Source organism: Poeciliopsis prolifica, unplaced genomic scaffold (assembly GCF_027474105.1).
Source record: "Poeciliopsis prolifica strain line A6 unplaced genomic scaffold, Auburn_PproV2 SCAFFOLD010, whole genome shotgun sequence".
NCBI lineage: Eukaryota > Metazoa > Chordata > Actinopteri > Cyprinodontiformes > Poeciliidae > Poeciliopsis > Poeciliopsis prolifica.
The window spans coordinates 13,375,156-13,394,509 of NW_026562385.1; the positions used below are offsets into that span (position 1 = coordinate 13,375,156).

General features: G+C 40.6%; 1 protein-coding gene across 1 annotated transcript in view; it reads right to left on the minus strand.

Annotated features, from left to right (window-relative positions):
• The window catches only part of septin12 (septin 12), a 45,910-nt gene extending 29,429 nt beyond the window's left edge, over positions 1 to 16,481 (minus strand). The window contains exons 1-2 of the mRNA XM_055035340.1: positions 16,254 to 16,481; positions 3,151 to 4,686 (exon numbers count right to left, since the gene is read on the minus strand). Of these exons, the coding sequence (XP_054891315.1) occupies positions 3,151 to 4,686; positions 16,254 to 16,308 (1,591 nt within the window). The 5' untranslated portion in view covers positions 16,309 to 16,481. The remainder of the gene's footprint in view (positions 1 to 3,150; positions 4,687 to 16,253) is intronic.
• Between the last annotated feature and the right edge of the window lie 2,873 nt (positions 16,482 to 19,354).

Sequence of the window (19,354 nt, forward strand, 5' to 3'; positions counted from 1 at the left end):
TGAAGAAGCTGGCTGTTCACAAAGTACTGTATCCAAATATATTAACGGAAAATTGAGTGGAAAGAAGAAGTGTGGTCAGAAGCAGGGAGAACCACAGCATTGAGAGGACTGCCAAGTGAAAGAGCAACCACACAGACGTATGTATACAAGACATGGCCTATAACTGTGGCTTTCTCCGTGTCAAGACATTCCTGAACCACAAACATAGGTTTTTTGTTTGTTTGTTTGTTTGTTTTTTATAAATCAACAATATTGGTGCCTGAAAAACTATTTAAAAGTTGGGAAACCTTCTTTAGTACTTCTGCAACTGGTGAAAAGTCTTTATTCAGTATCTTTGTTGGCACAACACAAACCAAGAACTCCTTCCTGCCTTACAGCAAAAGAAGTTTCAAATGAAGACGTAAAGTTTATAGGGCTCACCTCAAAGCTGTGGTCCACTCTGACTTCACTTGATGAGAAAGAACGTTTGTTTTTTGTTTTTTTACTTCAGCAGCTTCCAAAACTTAATAACATTTGAACATTTCCTTATGGACCATGAATTGTGAATGACCTCCTTGTTGAGGCAATTATTTCCCTGTCAGTCTTCTGCTGATGTCACTGTGAAACACAGATAATAGACGCCACACTCACTCTGAAGCTGCAGAACATGCACCTACTGAGCCACAGCTGCCAGCAGGACACTGGACAATAAACCCAGAATGCAATTGAATTAAATAAATTTGATTATTGATATTGAATTACATTTTCCAATTCTCAGTTTCAAAGACTTGATTAAGACCCAATGCATGCCTCAGCACGTGGAAGGCTGTATGAAAGCTTGTTACTTGTAGCCTGTTTTTCCTTTTTAAAAGTAAATTCAGGGGCTAACATGTAGCGCCACATTGTGGATTTCTGCTGCACTCCTGTGACATGTGTAAATGTGTAGGCCTGTCGCTAGCAGATTTTGCTGGACGATAAGTTGTCCCAGAAGTTATTGCGGTAAACGATAATATTGTTGACTTGAGAGTGATATAATGCAATGTCATAATAATGCAGGAACACATTCTGAACAATCAATAATCTTTCAGTTCTAAAGATCAATAAACAAAATAAATTATGAAGTCTCTGTAAACAAAATTGTGCTTCCAAAAAAGGTTTAGTTGAGACCAAAACACCAAACTGAAGACTTTGGTCATCCAGTTTTTGGTAGAATGAGAGAAAAAACAAAAACAAAAAATCATGCAAACGAAAATTATTGAGCTAATTTTAATTTATCATGTGATTGATTGATTTATGGCTTACTGCAACAGGTCAAAAAAATGTTTTTTTCTGGGTGTTGAAGTCAGGGTTTATCATCAGAACTCTTAGTGGTTTTATTTTTTGGGTATCACCATAGAGTCTATAAGCATTGTGTGTAACTTTAATTAGAGGCTCAAGCCCAAAGTGGATCCAAGATATTATTGATATTCCTGCTTTTGTTTAAGTAAGAAGTGTATCTTCTCCAGGTTTGAACTTTTGTTGAACATCTTCCAGCTCCATCTTGTCATTTGTTGTAACCGCAGGATGAGTCAAATCACCTGGGATGATTGATAGGAACCCATCTCACAGATTGTCGGGCAAAGCAGGGCGGCGCCGCAAGCCCATGCAGAGCACTGCTCTTGTTACAGTCTCGTTGGCTTCTTTTCTCTTTTTTTCCTCAACTGTCTACTCCTCTGTTTACACGGTAGATTAACATGACTTTGCATTCATTGTACATTCTAGTTTGACTTTCTCTGCTGTCAAACCAAAGCCCAGTCTTTTGGTTTGGGCCATATATCAAAACTCTGTTTCCTATAATGACTTCATATCTGATTTTGCTTCTATGCTCTAGTTAGTTTCTCACTGCTAGACCTCACATTGTTAAAACCACCAGTGTCTGCTTTAGGATCTGTTCTTCCCGTTCTGGCTGCGGGCCTATCATGTTTGCTTTGGCTGCAGTTCTAATGCTTCAGGCCTTCATTTGTGGATCTCCCTCAACTTCCTGGATTTCCTGTCCTGCACCATCGTCTGTGATTAAAGTTTAGACTGATTTCCATCTACCTGCTTCCTGCCTGCTCTCTGCATCCTCAATATCTTGGAGCATGACATAATCTATCTGCTGAGTGCAGCAGAACAACGAGTTTCATCTGGCTTTCGTCTCTATAGAGAAGGTCTACTCTATAGAGTGGGATTGCCGGAGCGGAGGAAATCCCCACAGCTGTGTGTCTTCAAACTGATAGCTTGGTTTGTTAAAACCGAGCGTATACTTGAGAAGACTCCTGAGTAAACATCCTGAGGTCTCATTAGACCGGATCAAAGAGACACTAGAAGGAGGCCCTCTGTTTCATCCTTCTAAAGGATGTGATTTGGATTCACTGACTATTTGTGAGAAAAACATTCATGTACCAAGTTCAACTGAGCTGTAATTAAAACCTCTAAGACAAATCCTTCATACACAAAATCAGGTATTATTGTACGAGGTGCTGACCTGTTTATGACAACAATAAAACATCAGAGTTCTAGGATTTATGTTGACACACAAAGTTTACCAACCCATACGCTCAACCACAACCAATGCTTCAATCTAAGCTGTATCCCAGTCAAGTTACCCAGTGACCATACAGACAGTGAGAAAACGAGAGAAATATTTCCTACCAGGTAAAAAGAATCAATGTTTTTTGAGTATATGTTGACGTAAATCATACCTGGAAATTACTAATCAAATCACAGGCAGCTTCTACTTGCTCAATTTTTGAGGACAAACTCTCGTTTTAGGCTAAATAAATGAAGCGAAAAGTGCTTTTACATGATGTTTAGATGAATGTAAACACATGTCAAACAAGGTTTTTGTGTGTGTTTGTGGGTTGTGGCTGTGGGGGAGTAGAAATTATGACTGTATAATAGCTAAGAGCTCAAGGTTTGCGTGCTAACCCTGTCTTTCTGCCGGTCTTCATTATTTTGTACAACTGAGCATCCTCGTGCAAAAAACTGGCAGAAATTTCCTGTCATCCCTTCTATGCAACACACACACACACACACACACACACACACACACACACACACACACACACACACACACACACACACACACACACACACACACACACACTCTGCAATCTTACATATGTGGACAGACTCATTTTCTTGTCTTACCTCCATGTTTCTTGTTCCCTTCCTTTCTCATGGTGATGGTTGTCTCCTCGGTGGGAGAACCAGAATTAGGTGACAACCCAGCAGTACGTTGGGTTGGGTTTGGGGTTTGGGCTGCGGGTCCTGTTTTGGTGTCAGTTGTGACAGGCCAAGAGAACAGAGCAATCCTTTGTAAGATCAGGTCTACACTCTCTTTTTCATCACACTTGCTATCTTCCAAAGATCCAATAACTCTGGAGCTGAAGGTGCTGGAAGGACTAAATTGACTTTGGAGATTGGAGACCATGTGTCCAGCCTGGGACTGTGAGAATTGATCCCTCTGAAGGCTCTCAGCAAAGGATAGGGCAAAGGGTGCAGGAGAGCAACTCTTCTCTAGAGCAGTGACGAGATGGTGAGAGGGAACAGGAGAGCGAGGAGATACGGGTGAGCGTGGATGGTTATTGGGTCGAACTGGTGTGTCAGAAGAACTGTCTAGGCTGCTGAGAGAGGCAGAAGGGCTGGCAGCTGTGGATGGAGGGCTTGGGTTGTAGCTCTGAAGGTCATTTGCACTCTGCTGGGAACTATTTGACACTTTTGGGCTCCTCGGTCCCACCTCTGGCTTGGTAGGGGAGACCGATGAGACGCTGCTCACCAGGCTGTCGAGATCCAAGGGAAACTTGTTGAGACGTGGAGGTTCTTTGGCTTTGGGCTGCGGACTCTTAACGGCACGAAGCTGCTTTTGGGAAACTTCTTTTGAGCCGTATTCCTCAAAGGAGTTTCCACTACGCAAACCGTTCCAGTTAAAATTTGCATCAACATATTTCATTCCTGGAGACATGCCACCACAACCATCTCTTAAAATTCCCAAGTTCCCCTCTCCTGGAAGTTGGTAGTCAAGAATTGTCATGGTCCCATGGTTTAACACCTGAGGTTTTCTCATATCCAGCATCAGCTCAGGCCCTTGGTTCACCTCCGACTTGAAAAAACTCCCATGTGAGGAGAACTTCTCTGTATTCGCTTCCTGGTGTTGTGACCAATTGAGCTTAGATCCGTAGTACTCTCTCTGAGGTGGAGGGCTGTGATAGGAGGGTAGCTTGTTGGCTGCCGTGGTATGGCCTCCACCAGTAGAGTACTCCAGGCTGGATGTAGAGCTGTAAAGGCTGTCGTTGTCACTGCCAGGCCCTGACAGTGTGGAGCAGAAGCTGGGGTTCAACCTGCTGTGGAAGGAAGCAGCTCTGGTCACAGAGGAGTTAGAGTTGGGGACGACTGGCCTGTTCATGGTTCCTCTGTTGAAGGACAAGCTGCTGCCTACAGCACGGCTCTTGAGGACAGGACTGAGACCGGAGCTCAGACGTATGTGGGAGTCCGCTGCAGAGACCATGCTATTGTTGCTGACGGCAACAGGAGGAGACTGGCCGCCTCCTCCAGGCCCCATGGTGGGTTTGTTGTGGTTCAGGATGAAACGGGAGGAAGAAGGGGAAAGGGAGGCAGAAACAGAGGAAGCTGAGGTGACGGACGTCATGTCGTCCATGTTTTCATCGTCGAACGATCTCTTCAGTGCTGAAATGGAGACAAGGAATATTCAGGTCACAGCAAAGGTCAGAGGTAAAAAACAGATCAGATCAGATCAAATCAGCTCAGCCCAGAAGGGATAGTTTGATTTATTTATTTATTTATTTATTTTTTTTGATTAAGATGAACAAATGTGGTGTTGTAGTAAGTTAATAGAAAAACTTTAGAAAACCTTAGAGGACTGTAAAGTACCAGCTAGTCACACAGATGTACCATTTCAGCTGGATTTCAGATATTACATTATTTATTTATAAACATTTTGTTGTATAAGTGTCCTTTATTCACAGTAATCAGACAGGAAATGGGGACTAAAATCCTGCATACAATCTCCTGCTCTGTACCTTTTTAAAAATTGCAAATGTCCATATCTCATGTTTAAATGTTAAAGACTAAAACCTGGATTTAAAAAAATCCCCAATATTCCTAACCTTTAAATAAAAATTATTTCCAGTGGCAAAAATTTTGGACAGTAGCCCAACTCCTGATATCAGTTTATTTATATTGTGTTACTGTTAAAATAACCAATGGTAAAACAAACAAACAAACAAACAAAAAAACAAAATCAAAACTCAACTATTCTGCAAATTTAGCATTTAAACAACTAAATGTGGTGGTACGACCTCTAAATGTTCGCTTTATTCAGATTTACTATGAGATAACAGTAAGAGCTGGTCTAGATAATATTATTAGATCTAATAATCAAAATCGTAGTTCTTTATCCAGATGAAATATTTATGCCTTCTCCCTGATATAAAGGAGATTGTTGATGATGTGTTGAACAATTGATCATTTTCTGTGTCGAGTCCAGAAAACAGATGTATTTTTATATAAAGTTATCAATCTGTGAGAATCTCATGGTGGCCTATCCCTAATGAAAAGAAAATGCAACTTTCCAAAGCAGAAAGCTTTTTAAAACTCATGCTTGAGAAGGCATGCATTTCAACACAAGTACTTTACTATTGAAAAGTGTAACTTCCTGTGGTGGCATGGGATGTTAAAATAACATCTTGATTGGATTACTTCTAGCGGAGTTTTGCTGAACATTGAGACCAACATAATGTCAATACTCAGAATGTATTCTAAATGATTGAAGCTTAATAGTTCACAGGTAGCTGTTCCTGTGGCACTCAAAGCTCTGTCTGTTGGCTCATGGAGTGTAGAAGCCTGCCCTTCTATGGGAAAAGTGTCCCCTTCTCCAGGGGAGGACACACACACACACACACACACACACACACATTCCTTCTTCCTGTAAGCACAAAGGGCAGATTGAGGTCGTCGCTGCAGTCAGGACATCAAGTGGGGGGTTTCATTACAAAAATCAGCCATTGCAATGTGACACACCATGAAAGGCTGTGGGGGTCGGGGGCAGTAGAATAAAATACCTACCAAGACTTGGCTCATTGTTCAGTCAATTAACCACTCATACAGTAGGACACCTACAGCAGGATTTAATTTATTTCTTTGTATAACAACAACAACAAAAAACAAACAAACTAAAGCTACATTTTGATGACAGATCTATGAAATCAGTAGCGCCATCTTTTCCTCAAAAGCATATTTTAAAGGGGCAGTATTATGTGGTTTTCAGGCATAGAGTACGATTTTCTATGACAAGCAAGTAACTATATTACCTTCTGTTACAAAAATGCCATATTTATCAAATATGACCTAAAGAAAATGTACTTTGTAGATTGCTTCCTTGAAATTGGGTCTCTGCCCCTTTAAAAACTCATGTTCTTTATGAAACTATGCCTTCAGGAAGTCATCACAACATGGCTACTCTTATTAACCTTTTCACAACATTTTTACTGTTTTACTGAGAAGTAGCTCCTGTAATGAGCTCAGCGAATGCTCACTTCCACCAGGTGTTTGCTAATTACTGCTAGCTAATCTGAAGGAGCTGAGTTCAGTTGGGGGGTGACAGGTAGGAGCTGATGGGCAAGGCGGAGACTCGGACACTGCAGCTCTTTGGAGGAGTTGCATTTCAAAGGCGTGGCTAGGTCCATCCAGGCGTTTTACACAGCTGAATGGTCACCATGGCGCTTACAGGATTTCTCAAACATGCATGAAGAAATCAAAACAACACTATGGATATGTTTTCAATGAGGCAATGACACTGACATGGGAATTGTTTTCAGTCTATAGAGGTTAAAAGTTGGTAGAGACAAACATCGACAGAGCTGCAGCTTCAATTGTATTTTTATTTGTGAAACACATTGAAAACCATGAATCACTTTCCTTCCACCACACAATTAACCTGTGCTTGTTGTTGCGACCACATGAGATCACATTTGTCTCATGTGGCTGCGATGAGACAAATGATGGCAAAGAAGAAGATAAATAACGAGAGTCCACCTTCATTAAAAAGCATTCTTAAAGAAACAGTGTGCTGTTTCTTTAAGAGCGACACGCCAACAAGTGCGAAAGAATGCTGTGCCACTTTTATTGATGAGAATAAGATTAGAATTTTGTTTAGCTAGTGTCTGCTTGGATGGAAATAAAATAATAATTAGGTGCAATCAGGCCTAATTTTAGCTAAATAAAAATGAAACCCATGTTCGAACCTGCTTCTGTATGCCATTTTAACAAGGAACAATTTGTGTTTGAGGCAGTTTATGTGCCAGCTTCAAGAGATATGCTAACAAAACTAATGACTGGTAGCAGACGAGCCTTAAATCACACACCTAGCTGCACAGCTATTGGCCCTCAGCTTCTGTAGGCTCCAGGCAGTCTGAGGATGTCTATGTGTGGACCCAGCTTGGTTCACCGAGTCTGCAGGCACAGACATGCCCTCCCTGCAGTAGATAAGGCGTCCTGGTATCAGGTAATTGCTGGCACCCTTTCAAACTCTGCAGAAATAATTACCTGTGACAGTAATGTGCCTCATTTTAGCTCCGTTTTACCTTTTACCTGAGCAGACCCTGTTAGACAATGTGTCATCTGTTAAAGCCAGCACCTAACTTGGGGTGTGTGTGAGAGCTCCCTCTCTCACACACACAGATCCAAGCACATTGAATACCTGAGTAGGGTTGTAAGTCTGTCCATCCTCCTGCAAGTTGTTTCACCTGATATACATGTGTTTTAAGTAACTGCACGCATGTAGAAATCCCACTGCTATTAACTTTATCCTTTATTGTATTGTAGCTGTCATATTTCCTGACACAAGCCCGGGCTATTTAATAACATCATCGAAATTTTTCTGGTCCAATACCAAGCATTCCATACTTGACAGGTGAAGAGTCAGAGAAGGTGTTAGTCTGCCTTCCATTACAAATGTGTCCAAATTGTTGTCAAAATTCTACTAATTTTGAAAAACACAATTTCACAATTGTGGTGTTTCCATTACAGAAATGAAATTAAAATCGCATGTGAACAAGTCATCAGAGTCATCAGTATTGGATGTAAACAGTTATATGAGCTATATTCATAATTCAGCCATGGTCCTGGAGCTCGTCATCTTCTTAACTACATTGTGTTAATATGATTGTAAACAGGTGAACTGTTTTAACCAAAAACACCATCAAAGTAGTCATTTTGGTTGATAAACACAAACAGAGGGAACTCTTCACTGTGTTTCTGGATCATGGTCAGGGTTTTATATGAAGTGGAACTAAAATTAAACTCTTGAATTGAAACCCCTTTCACTGAGTAGACATGATAGCACATCCTACAGATGCTGGGTTGAATTGGGATTTGGGGAATTTGGAGGCCAGGTCAACACCTCAACTCATTCTTGTGCTTCTCAGACAATTTCTGAAGCATTTTCCCTTAGGGGCAGATTGCATTACGCTGCTGAAAGAAGCCATGGCTAGGATTACAAATAAATGATAAATGTCAGTGAACAGCCACATGAATGTCAGAACCTGAGGTTTCCTATTCTTAAAGGGACAGTATCGCGTTTTCCAGCTATAAAAATCATTTTATAGCACAATCAAGTAATTATGTTACTTCCAGTTGTTAAAAAAATTCTGCATATATCAAATATGACTTGAAAGAAATTTGACTTTGCAATTTAAAACCTTGAAATTTGGGCTTTGTCACTAAGAAATGACTGCTCTTTGTGAAACTCTGCTTTCAGGAAGTTACCACAACATCGCTCCTCTGTCAACTCTTTAAGAATTTTTTTCCCAGCGTTTTACTGAGAAGTAGCTCTGACAATGAGCTACCTCTCAGTAACATTTCTATCAGGTGTCTGCTAATTGCTACTGACTAGTCTGAAGGAACTGAGTGGAGGAGTTACAGGACAGCGCTACTTTGTGAGGTAGAAGCTCGGCATCTGCAGCTCTGAGGAGGAGCTGCGTCTCAAAGGCAGGGATCGGTCCAGCCTTGCGTTTTGCACAGCTAAATGGTTGCCATAGAGATTAAAGGACATGAAAAAATCAAGGCAACAGTCCAGGAATGTTTTTGATGAGGGCATAATACTAAAGGCAAACCTAACATTATGTGAACATGTAACATTAAAAAAGTTTATTCTCTTAAGAGGTTAAAGTTTTGGGCCTGCAGCCACAGCATTAAGACCTTTTTCTTCCTGCTCCAGTTTTGATGCTCACATGCCTGTAGCTGGACCCCTGTCCACCACAGGACAGTTCTCTCCAGTGTCTCGAGAGACACTGGAGAGACACTGGAGACACTGGAGAGAACTGGACTCCTGTCCACCACAGGGGTGGACAGGGGTCCAGCTATTGTGACTGGTCTGCAGCTAATTGACTCAAGCAAACTATGATATTGTGACACATTTCAGAACTCTGGAATCAGTCTGTATTGTCCAAGATGCAGAAAAGGAAAAACACATTTGTCTTCAGAGCAGTGCATCTCCTGGACTCAGGTCTGTCCTTACCTAAACCTGTTTCTCTTCATTTAAATTTTTTTTGATCTTTGTGAAATCTTACTCCACCTTTCAAAATTAACATACAATGAACCATGAATCTGACGGCAGTTCATACAGCTTAGCTTCAAATTGTGTTAAGATGATGTTAGATAATCTACATGTGTGGTTCAGAGGTTAAAAGTTAACTGTAGTTTTCCACCATAGGCTAATGCTCTCTCACACTGGAGAGAACACTAAGGGCTTTCTGCTTAATTGGATTTAGTTTGTTCTGACGTGTAAAAAATTGTTCAGTAGACTAAACTATTTTACCACCATCTGTACAGACATATTGTTCAGTTTTGTTCAGCCGTGACTCCCATTTCTGCCTTTCGTAAGCCAGGTGTATCCAACTATGAGAAGATCCCATTCACACCCAGACAACACTGGATAGAGATTATACGTTCCTCCTGGAACAATCGGCTGCACATCAACACACCTGGGACCGTGTGCTACGTAAACGGCCCAATCCATGAAATGTGGCAATACATATTAAAAATATGCTGCTGAGAACGACCTGTTATTTTACACTGAGACATAAGCTGATTTTTCACAGGTATCTGTGATGCGCACGCTCTGCTTGACATTATTTCAGCTCAACATATTTTATGTACTGTAGATGTGCTTGATGATAGACAGACAGACAGACAGACAGACAGACAGACAGATTGTTTTGACTCCCAGGAAGCATACAGTCTTACAATGTCATGCAAAACTGCTACATAGCCATCAAAGTTAAAATGAGAAGTTTCTTAAAGTTTACTATTTAACCCTCTCAGGCTCAAATTACTTGCAAAGACTAGCTAAGTAGCAGTTAGCAGTTGCAAATCTGCAACATCTGCCTGGAGAGGGTTAAGAAACATGGACTGCATTTACACTTAACAGACTTAAAGGTAAATGTAGAAAAATTAAAAAAAAAATAAAAAAAGAAAGAAAAAAACTATGTTTTAGATTTACAAAATATGACACACATCCTGAGGGAAGGTAATTAGGCATGAAGCTGAAGTCCTGAGAATGAAATGAAACTGCAGGTAATGTCTGAGCTGGTGGTCCCATGTTTCTCCCCACTGCTGCCTCCACCCCATCAGACCAGGCTGCACTCAGGGAATAGAGCCATGTTACTGCTGCATCCTCAGGCAAGTCAGCCCAGAGCTGTTAATGATTCTCCAGAATCTGCATATCTTCAGTGGATCTGAGTGGGAAAGATAGGGGGAGCCACCAGGAGATCGTCAACATGATGCAGGCGGGCCCTACACATGAACATTATCACCATCATCAGGGCGTAGTATTCCATCTGTCATGCAAAACCCTGCACTTCTCCTTGCAGGGTTTCTGCCCTAGACAGATTCCATTACAGGGCAACGTTGACACAACCCTGCAGCACACACACCCAGGCCTCCTCCCAGAGAGCAGCTAGATGATTAGATAGAAGTTCCTCCGTCTGATGGCCGTGGACTTTGGAAGGAGCAGCCTTCCTCTCAACAGACTTCTCTGGCTACTGATGGACGTGTGCAGAGTGGCCGCCATTGGCCAGTGCAATATCCTCCTCTGTACCACAATAGCCAGAGAGTCCAGCTGACCACTGAGTCTGCCCACCTGATCCGTTTGTCCAACTTGTAAAGTTCTGTCTCGGAAGTCGTGTTCCCCAGCAAGCCACATCGAAGGACAGAACACTGGTGACCACAGACTGATGGAACATCTAGCTTCTGACATTTGTTTAAAGATCTTAGCCTCCTCAGGAAGAGCATGCTGTTCTTTCTGAGTTCTTGGACTAGGTCTGTCCCTCCCAAAGCCGATCACCAGCTCCTTAGTGTTGGTGGGATTGAGCTGTATCCACTGTGTCTGGTGATCTTCCTTCACTATTTCAATTAGCCGGTTTTCTGCTTGAACCATTATCCCTCCACCTGTGCTGCCTGATCTAGGTGCACAAGCTCCTTCTAAATCAAACCATCTTCATACCCAACATTGTCTAAGCCTGGACCAAATTTTGTTCTGATTTCTCTTTTTGCTGGAAGGAAATTGTCTGCTAGTGCCATCTATCTCTATACCTCATCTGTTTGGTCTCTGGAGACTGTTCAAGTTAAAGTAAGTGTGAAGAAATGTACGCTAATTTCTTCCACGAACAATATAATCATTCCCTGCAATTACTGACCAGTGAACTGGTAACCACTTAGAGGACGAGAACTTCAACCTGCCAAGTGGAACTACTTTAAGGTGGAGGAGTTGAGTCTGGACTTGTTTCTTTCAAAAGATTCACCTTTAGCAGAATCACAAGAGTGTAAATAACACTTGTAAACGGTCCCCCTTAATAATGTTTACACATGTGTTTATCCAAGATGTCAAGCTTTTACATTATGACTGGCTCATCATAAAGTAATTATTTTTATAACAAAGAATTCTGTCTTCCATTCCTATGAATTCCATCCTTTATTACTAAGAATCCCTTCCTTTCTTATTCTTTGTAACAAAAATTCCATCTTTTCTAACTAAGAACTCCATCCTTTCCCACTAAAAATTCTGTTCGTTTTGACTGTCGTATATTTCTAAGACTTACAAACAATTCCTTCGTTTACTGCGAATCCCATTCTTTATTACAAAGAATTCTGTCATTTATTTCTAAGCATCCCTTCCTTTACTGATAATTCCATTTTTATGACAACGAATTCTATCGTATATTACTAAGAATACCATCTTTTATTACTAAGAATTCCATCCATTGTTGCACAGAATTTCATCCTTTACTAAGAATTCCATCAATTATTGAAAAAGAATTCCTTACATTCTTTATTACATAAAGAATTACATTCTTTATTATATAATAAAGAATGTAATAAAGAATTAAATTCTTTATTACATAGAATTCCTTACTTTATTACTAAGAAAGTACTAAGAATTCAGTCCTTGATTACAACAAATTATGTCCATAGTTACAAAGAATTTCATCATTTATTCTTAGATAAAAAGAATTCCTTCTTTTACTAAGAATTCTGTCCTTGATTACTAGTAATTCCATTCTTTAATACAAAGAATCCTGTTCTTTGTTAGTAGGAATTTTGTCCTTTATTACAAAGAGTTGGGTCTTTTATTACTAAGAATTCCTCAGAGTTCAGTCATGTCCAAACAATTGGACTTTGACCCACTTTTTGAGGATGGCCCCTGTCCGCGTCCAACGTCTTGTACATTTTACTTCTAGCCTGAATGCAGACCTGCTTTGATCTGCTTTATGTACTTCATGAGCCACCACTGATGGGCGTTATGGTAACAACGAGCTGGTTTCCTGTTTTCTGCTTAGCGATGCTGCCAGGAGGTGCAGAGCATCTTGTCTTATTCAGCTTACAACAGCATTTACTTTGGTAAGCGATCCACACCTGTTGCCTATCTTTGTCCTCTATCTCCACAGCTAAAGTCTAACGGTGGAATCATGGTGTCAAACGGATCAGCAGAGACCCTGTCTAACAGTTTAAACTAATTTGTTTAGAGGCCCAGAGAAGCACCTGTCTACACAGAAGAATGTTGAGGACCAGAATCAAAGCAGTGTAGATTTTCTCTTTTCTGTCTTTGCCGGTGTCCCTGCAGGGCTGTGAGCCATGACTGATAACCCCGAGGAAGAGCAAACTATTTAAATCGGGGCGGTTTCTTGCTCTGTATATGCTTCCTCACTCTGAGCAGCTCTAGTGTCCATTAATCATTTTCTTGTTGTTGGCCTGTTATTTAACCGTTTCAAGCTAATCTGTACCTCATACACCCTGTTTCAACAAGGCCGCAAAAACTTTTTAATAACGCTGACAGCAGCTCTGACGTTTGATGGATTATGGAGAAAATTTCAAAGGTGATGCAGAGAGGCAGAGGCAAGAGGAAGCATGCTCTTTCACAGCGCTGCAAGCAGAAATCCCTTCAGTGTGATTATGAAAGCTCCATCATATGACAGCCAGAGCACTTAATCCTTGTTAACACTGGACTTAAAGACGGGACTGCTGCACCTCCCCATTCTGAGTGGAAGGCAGATACTAAAGGTGTGTAATATAGAGGCTCTGCTGCATTTTACTAATTTCCCACTATGTGCTGCACTTCTGGTATTCAATTTTAATTTTTTTTGTATCTAAATCTGTTTTATGTAAGTCACCTTTAATGGTCTTTTACATGAAATATGCTATTCAAATTAAACTGAATAGCCTAAGAAAAAGATCCTATACTGCTTCAACGTGCTGCCTTTGTTTAATCTCCAGGTAGAAGCAAAGACAAGTAATGGCAGGACATTTAAAGGTGTTTTTTTTTCAAGCATAATTGCTTTGTGAAAGCTGAGAATACCTCATAAGATGCAGTGGTGAGAAAATTACCTCCAAAATAAGAAAAACAAAGCACTGTCCTGTTGCGTATATGATTATATCCTACTAACATATAACCATCAAAGTGTTAAATCGGGTAGAATTTAAATACAGTAGATTTTAAACATTCGAGGTGACCATCAGCGTAAAAGTAATACTTTATTACAAAGAATTCGGTCATTTATTTCTAAACTATGTGGAACAGTCACAAAAGTAGTGATAATCTTTACATGAGTGGTGGCCAAACTGATAATTTTTTTCCAGTACTGTCAATTTTGAGAGGCAGGTCTACCTAAAAATTTCAGAGCAACGCCACATAGTTCCCTGCCTTTCCACACCTGATTCAGCTGATTGCAGTTCAGCAAACACCTGCTGTTCTGAAGCAAGAAAACTCCTAAAACATGCAGGTCAGCGGTGAGAAAATGATCGGCAAAAATAAGGTGTCTGTGACCCAGAGCTCTCAGACTCTGTCGGGTCTGCAGCCCAGAAAAGGTGGCACAGGTTCTGTTTGTCTGCCGCTTGTTCCACATGTGCAGACAAAACATGTCTGAGTGGGACAGATTAGCACAGCCAGACTGCTGACAATAATTATGTAATCATGTTATTCCCTCATTGTCAAAGAAACATTTAAGATAAAACAAATTTTAAAAAAATTAAGACCACATTATTTAAAATACCAGCTGTTGAAAACACAAATTAAAAAAACCTTTCTTGTATTAATCCTCACTGACATTGTTCTGCTCCTTTGATACTTCTTGTGTTTTCTTTTGTTCATTATTATTACACTTAGTGTTGTTGTTGTGTGTGAAAGATTTGAATTTATAAAACTAAAGAGCGAACCTCATCCAGTATTGCAGAAAATGTAACGTTTAACTGCCAAATAAAGGCGTATTCCATATTTTATATGAACGGTAGCAACCATGTTGCAAATATTCAGATTTTCCTTCCACAGACTACATTTAAAGTGCCCTTATGATTTGACTGGACTGTTATGACTTTAGCTGAATTAGAACCAGAATGACAGCATAGGCCTGGGCAATATGGCTGAAAATCATATCATAAAATAAGCATTTCATGTCAGTAAGTACATGAAATGATTGCTGAATCGGTTGTTTAAAATATCTGAAATTCTGTCAAACCTTTTTATAACAGTTATCAGGCACAGTGACAAAAACTTGAAACTGCTAGCACTTTGTTGCTTGGTAACCAATCTCGTGAAAAGCCTTTCCTCTGCCTACATCTCCCAGAATGCTGTGAGGTTGTAGATCAGAGTTCGGTGAATGTTCAGATGTATTATCTATTGATATTGATAACATCTACTGCAATATCGCATATTGCAATAGGGTTAGGGTTTATATTTATCTATATTGAAATAGATGTGTGTGTGTGTGTGAGCGTGTGTGTGTGTGTGCGTGTGTGCGTGTGTTTTATTGTACAGTCTTATAACAGACCTGATCCAATGAAGTGAGCTGAAATGAACTGTTCAGTTACAGATTCAATGAAAACCTGGACTGAATCTAAATGGCTAACAAGCAACCCAGTCATCTCTTCTTCTGAAAATAAAAACTTTACTTTAATGCCACCAACTGGACCAGAGTGTGAAAGGTCAGTAAAGAGTCAGTCGCTGGTTGGGGATGTTGGAAAGGCTGCAGGGAGCAGCAGAAATGTCTGCCTGGAGTTTGGATGTTTATTTAAAATGTTCATCTGTAAAAATCAAACACTGGGAAGTTCCCTGTAGTTTAATTTGAATTCCAGCATCAAAAGGTGCATAGCATCAACACATGCTGTATTGTATGTATGTTTGTTCACTAAAACACTTGCGTTGACTGGAGGGAATGCAGAGTTTTACCCCGAAAAAGGCAGGAAGTAGGCAGGAAGTAGGTAGGAAGCAGGCAGGAAGCAGTCTCACAGCAGCTCATTCAGAGCATCTGAGGATCTGGAGATCTATCCCTCACTCCCACAACACACTCAGACATACACAAACTCATGTGCACCAAACAAGCCCTATTTGATATCCACTGATCATACAAAAGCCACATTCAGGTGAATTAAATGTCTGTCACATGATGGTTGAACTGCAGTCCTGTTGCAGGCTGGAGCTCTGCAGTCTGAAACCAACTGTAACTTTTTTAAGTTAGTGGATTATTTGGAGTAAAAAAAAAAAACACAACACAAAAACAGACATTATAAAAACAATATTTGACACAAAAAAATAAAGCTATCACAAAAAGTTAAACAGGTCTACTGTGTTTTGTTTTTGTTTTGTTTTAAATAAAATAAAATGATATCCTCCAGTCAGTCTGGTTTTTACTGCGTCCCTTGCTTCAGTCTGCAGTAAAGTAATTCAATATTACCGCCCCACATACCTTCAAAATCTGATAAGATCCCAGCGAGGTGGTCATTGACTGGAAGGTCCGACATCCTGTCTAATGGTTGCAGAGATTCCAGACGCTGCGCTGCAACGCAGAAGAGAAACTGAGGAAAACTTTGTGGCTCTCAGGAAATAACTCAACCCGGTCCGGAGGCAGAGTTGCTGGGCTGCAGATTCCTTCCCTCCGGTTCGGATCTCGCTGCAGTGTGGGACTGCTGGACCGTCGGAGCCCCTGCGTGGCTGTCGGCCCTTCCCCCCTGCTTCATGCGCACGGAGCAGCCGGGAGGGATGGGAGGGAGAGAGGGGGCGATTGGGCGGACAGGGGTTGGGCGGAGCCGCATGCAACACCTGGAAAAAAAAAAAAAAACTTCAGCGAGAACCCCTCCATCCCCCACAAACCTCCACCTTCACCCGCGGTCTGCACAGGCTGACAGACTCGCTCATTTGACTCAGAGGGGAAGCGGTGGGTTTTCCTCTCACTGTGGACTCCAGTCAGAGCTGCTGACAGTCCTGTCCAGTCTGAAGTGTGGAGAGATGTGATAGAAATGATGTGAAATAGCGACAGCATGCAAGAAAAAGCGCAACGCAGAAAATGTATGAATGAATGATTGAAAAAACTCCTCTTGTTTTACGAGTTACGTTTATTTGTACATTTAAGCTTCAGGGCAGATCAAAGTGTATGTCATGAAACCATCACATAGTCACCAATTAGGAAACATGCATTAACATGGCATGTTATCAAACGCCTAATCATCATCAGCTATGCATCAAATATATTAATCAATGTTCCAGTTATTATCAATGAAAGCAAACTAAACAAATTACTTTTAGTCTTGATTTAAAGGAACTCAGTGTTTCAGATGTTTTGCTGTTTTCTGAAAGTTTGTCCCAGATTAGTGGAGCATGGAAGCTGAATGCTGCTTCTCCATGTTTGGTTCTGGTTCTGGTTCTGCCCTTACAGTTGCAGGGATTTTGGAATGGACCTTCACCTGTAGCTTTCTGTAGCTGTAGACAACCGTGTCCTGCCACACGTGACATTTAGCCTTTCGAGTGTCTGATGAGTTTCTGAAACAACGTCCCGAACTTTGAACGTCTCCTGGAGTTCTGTTCAACCCAACATCTGAACGAGGAGAGGGGAACCAGCTGCAGGTTCTTTGGACTTTCCACTGTGGCAAAAAGTGATCATGAACCCACTTGTGCAGGTTTAGCAGTGTTTTACATATATTTAGAATAACTGCACTAAATATCAACAAAAGAATGACTCCAAAGCAACCAGGAATATAGTTTAGTTTATAGTTCAGATCTTTTTTTGTCATTGGGTTGGAAACCATGTGCTTTATCAAAATCAGCTTTATAGGCCTGCATTTTGTACCCAAACAAGAATTTTGACTTTGATTTCAAGCTTTCTTGAAACGTGAGAACACTTTCTGCAGAAAGCTATAAAAACTTATAAATAGACTTTTTCTCTGGAAATTTGAGTAGCATGATAAAAAAAAAAAATCACAATCCTTTATATACTCTTTCAGAGTATAAACATTATTTACAAGAAGAGGAGGAGTGGATTAGTCACAGCTCAGGTGGGGGAATCTGACCTCTGACCTCAGGACAACCATCAGTCATGCACTGCACAAATCTGACCTTTATGAAAGAAAGGAAAGAAAAGCAAATGCTGAAAGAAAACCCTGAGGAGTCTTGTGTCTGGAGGCCAGATAGAAAACACAGCAAACATGTGAACCATCTGGTCAGATGAAACATGTTGGCCCACATTCAGATGTCTGTGGGTGGTCTGACACTGACGTCATGCAAAAGTGTGGTGGTGGCAGCATCATGATGCAGGGACTTTTTTTCGACAGGGACGTGAAAGTTTCTCAGAGTTGATAAGAATATTAATGGAGCTAAAATCCAGATAAATCCATGAAGAAAACCTTTCAGGAGCTGCAGAAGACCTGAGTCTGGCCTGGAGGCCCATCTCCACAACAACCACCCTGAACATCCCAGGAAAAAACAGGGACAAATGTGAAAATGCAAGAAAAAAAAAAAAAAAACGTCTAGAAAACTATGTTTGAACATTTGAAAATATTTGACTTTTCAAACTCAGAAAATTTCCAAGAGTTGAAAAGGTTAATATTTTGAAATTTGGACATTTTTTATGATTTTTCAAGAAAACATGTGACATTAATTTCAACATTTCTGAGATTTTGTGACTGGAAATGTGCTCCTCTTTTTTTCCATCTACAATGGCCCTCTTAAATATTCCCTATTAAGTAAAATTGATTATTATTAAACTGCTAAAACTGACTTCCTGCTGAGCTCAGTAACAGACTGCATTAACTCTCACACCACCAAGACCATTTTACTTCCACAGAGCAGTCCACATGTAACAAACCTCAATCATCAGCCCTGATACAACAAAAGAGGCAACGTTTCAAACAAATGTAACTGCAGAAATACCCAGAGATCTTCACTCTCACAGCAGCTAAGACCCATAATGTGGACTTCCTGTGTGAAGGCCTGCTTTTAATGAGTCACACCAACTCTTTTTATTGTCATGTTAAACCTACATCCATCATATCTCATGCGGTTCTCTGTTGCATCCCCCACTGTGTTGCCACAATGCTGATTTTACTCGTGTGTTTGAAGAGGAAAATAAAAAGTTCCACAGTGCTCTAATGCAAAAGTGCAAAACAAAAATGTATTCCACAGTTTTTTTTTTTTTTGCGTTATCCTTTGTTAATGCTCCGGCTCAGCACACCTCATTTGCATAAATTGCATAGTGGCCAATTTAGTTGAATCGTACTTAAAAACTTAAAATAAAACACTTATTCAGAAAGAAACATTACGCAATTAGCAGCATGCAATATAATAATGCTATCTATCTAAACCTCAACAAAACTACTAATTGAACAAATAAGTTTTCACAGTAACTGAATATTTTATACATTAACTTGGCCTCCACACCCACACCGAGGCTAAAATGGAGCATTTGTGTCCTGGGTGCACCAATCACTTCAGGTTATCTCTGTGCCATTTGATCTAAATTACCCTGGAATGTGGTTCACAAATTCTTCACCTGACAGTCTGCCACACACAGCAAGC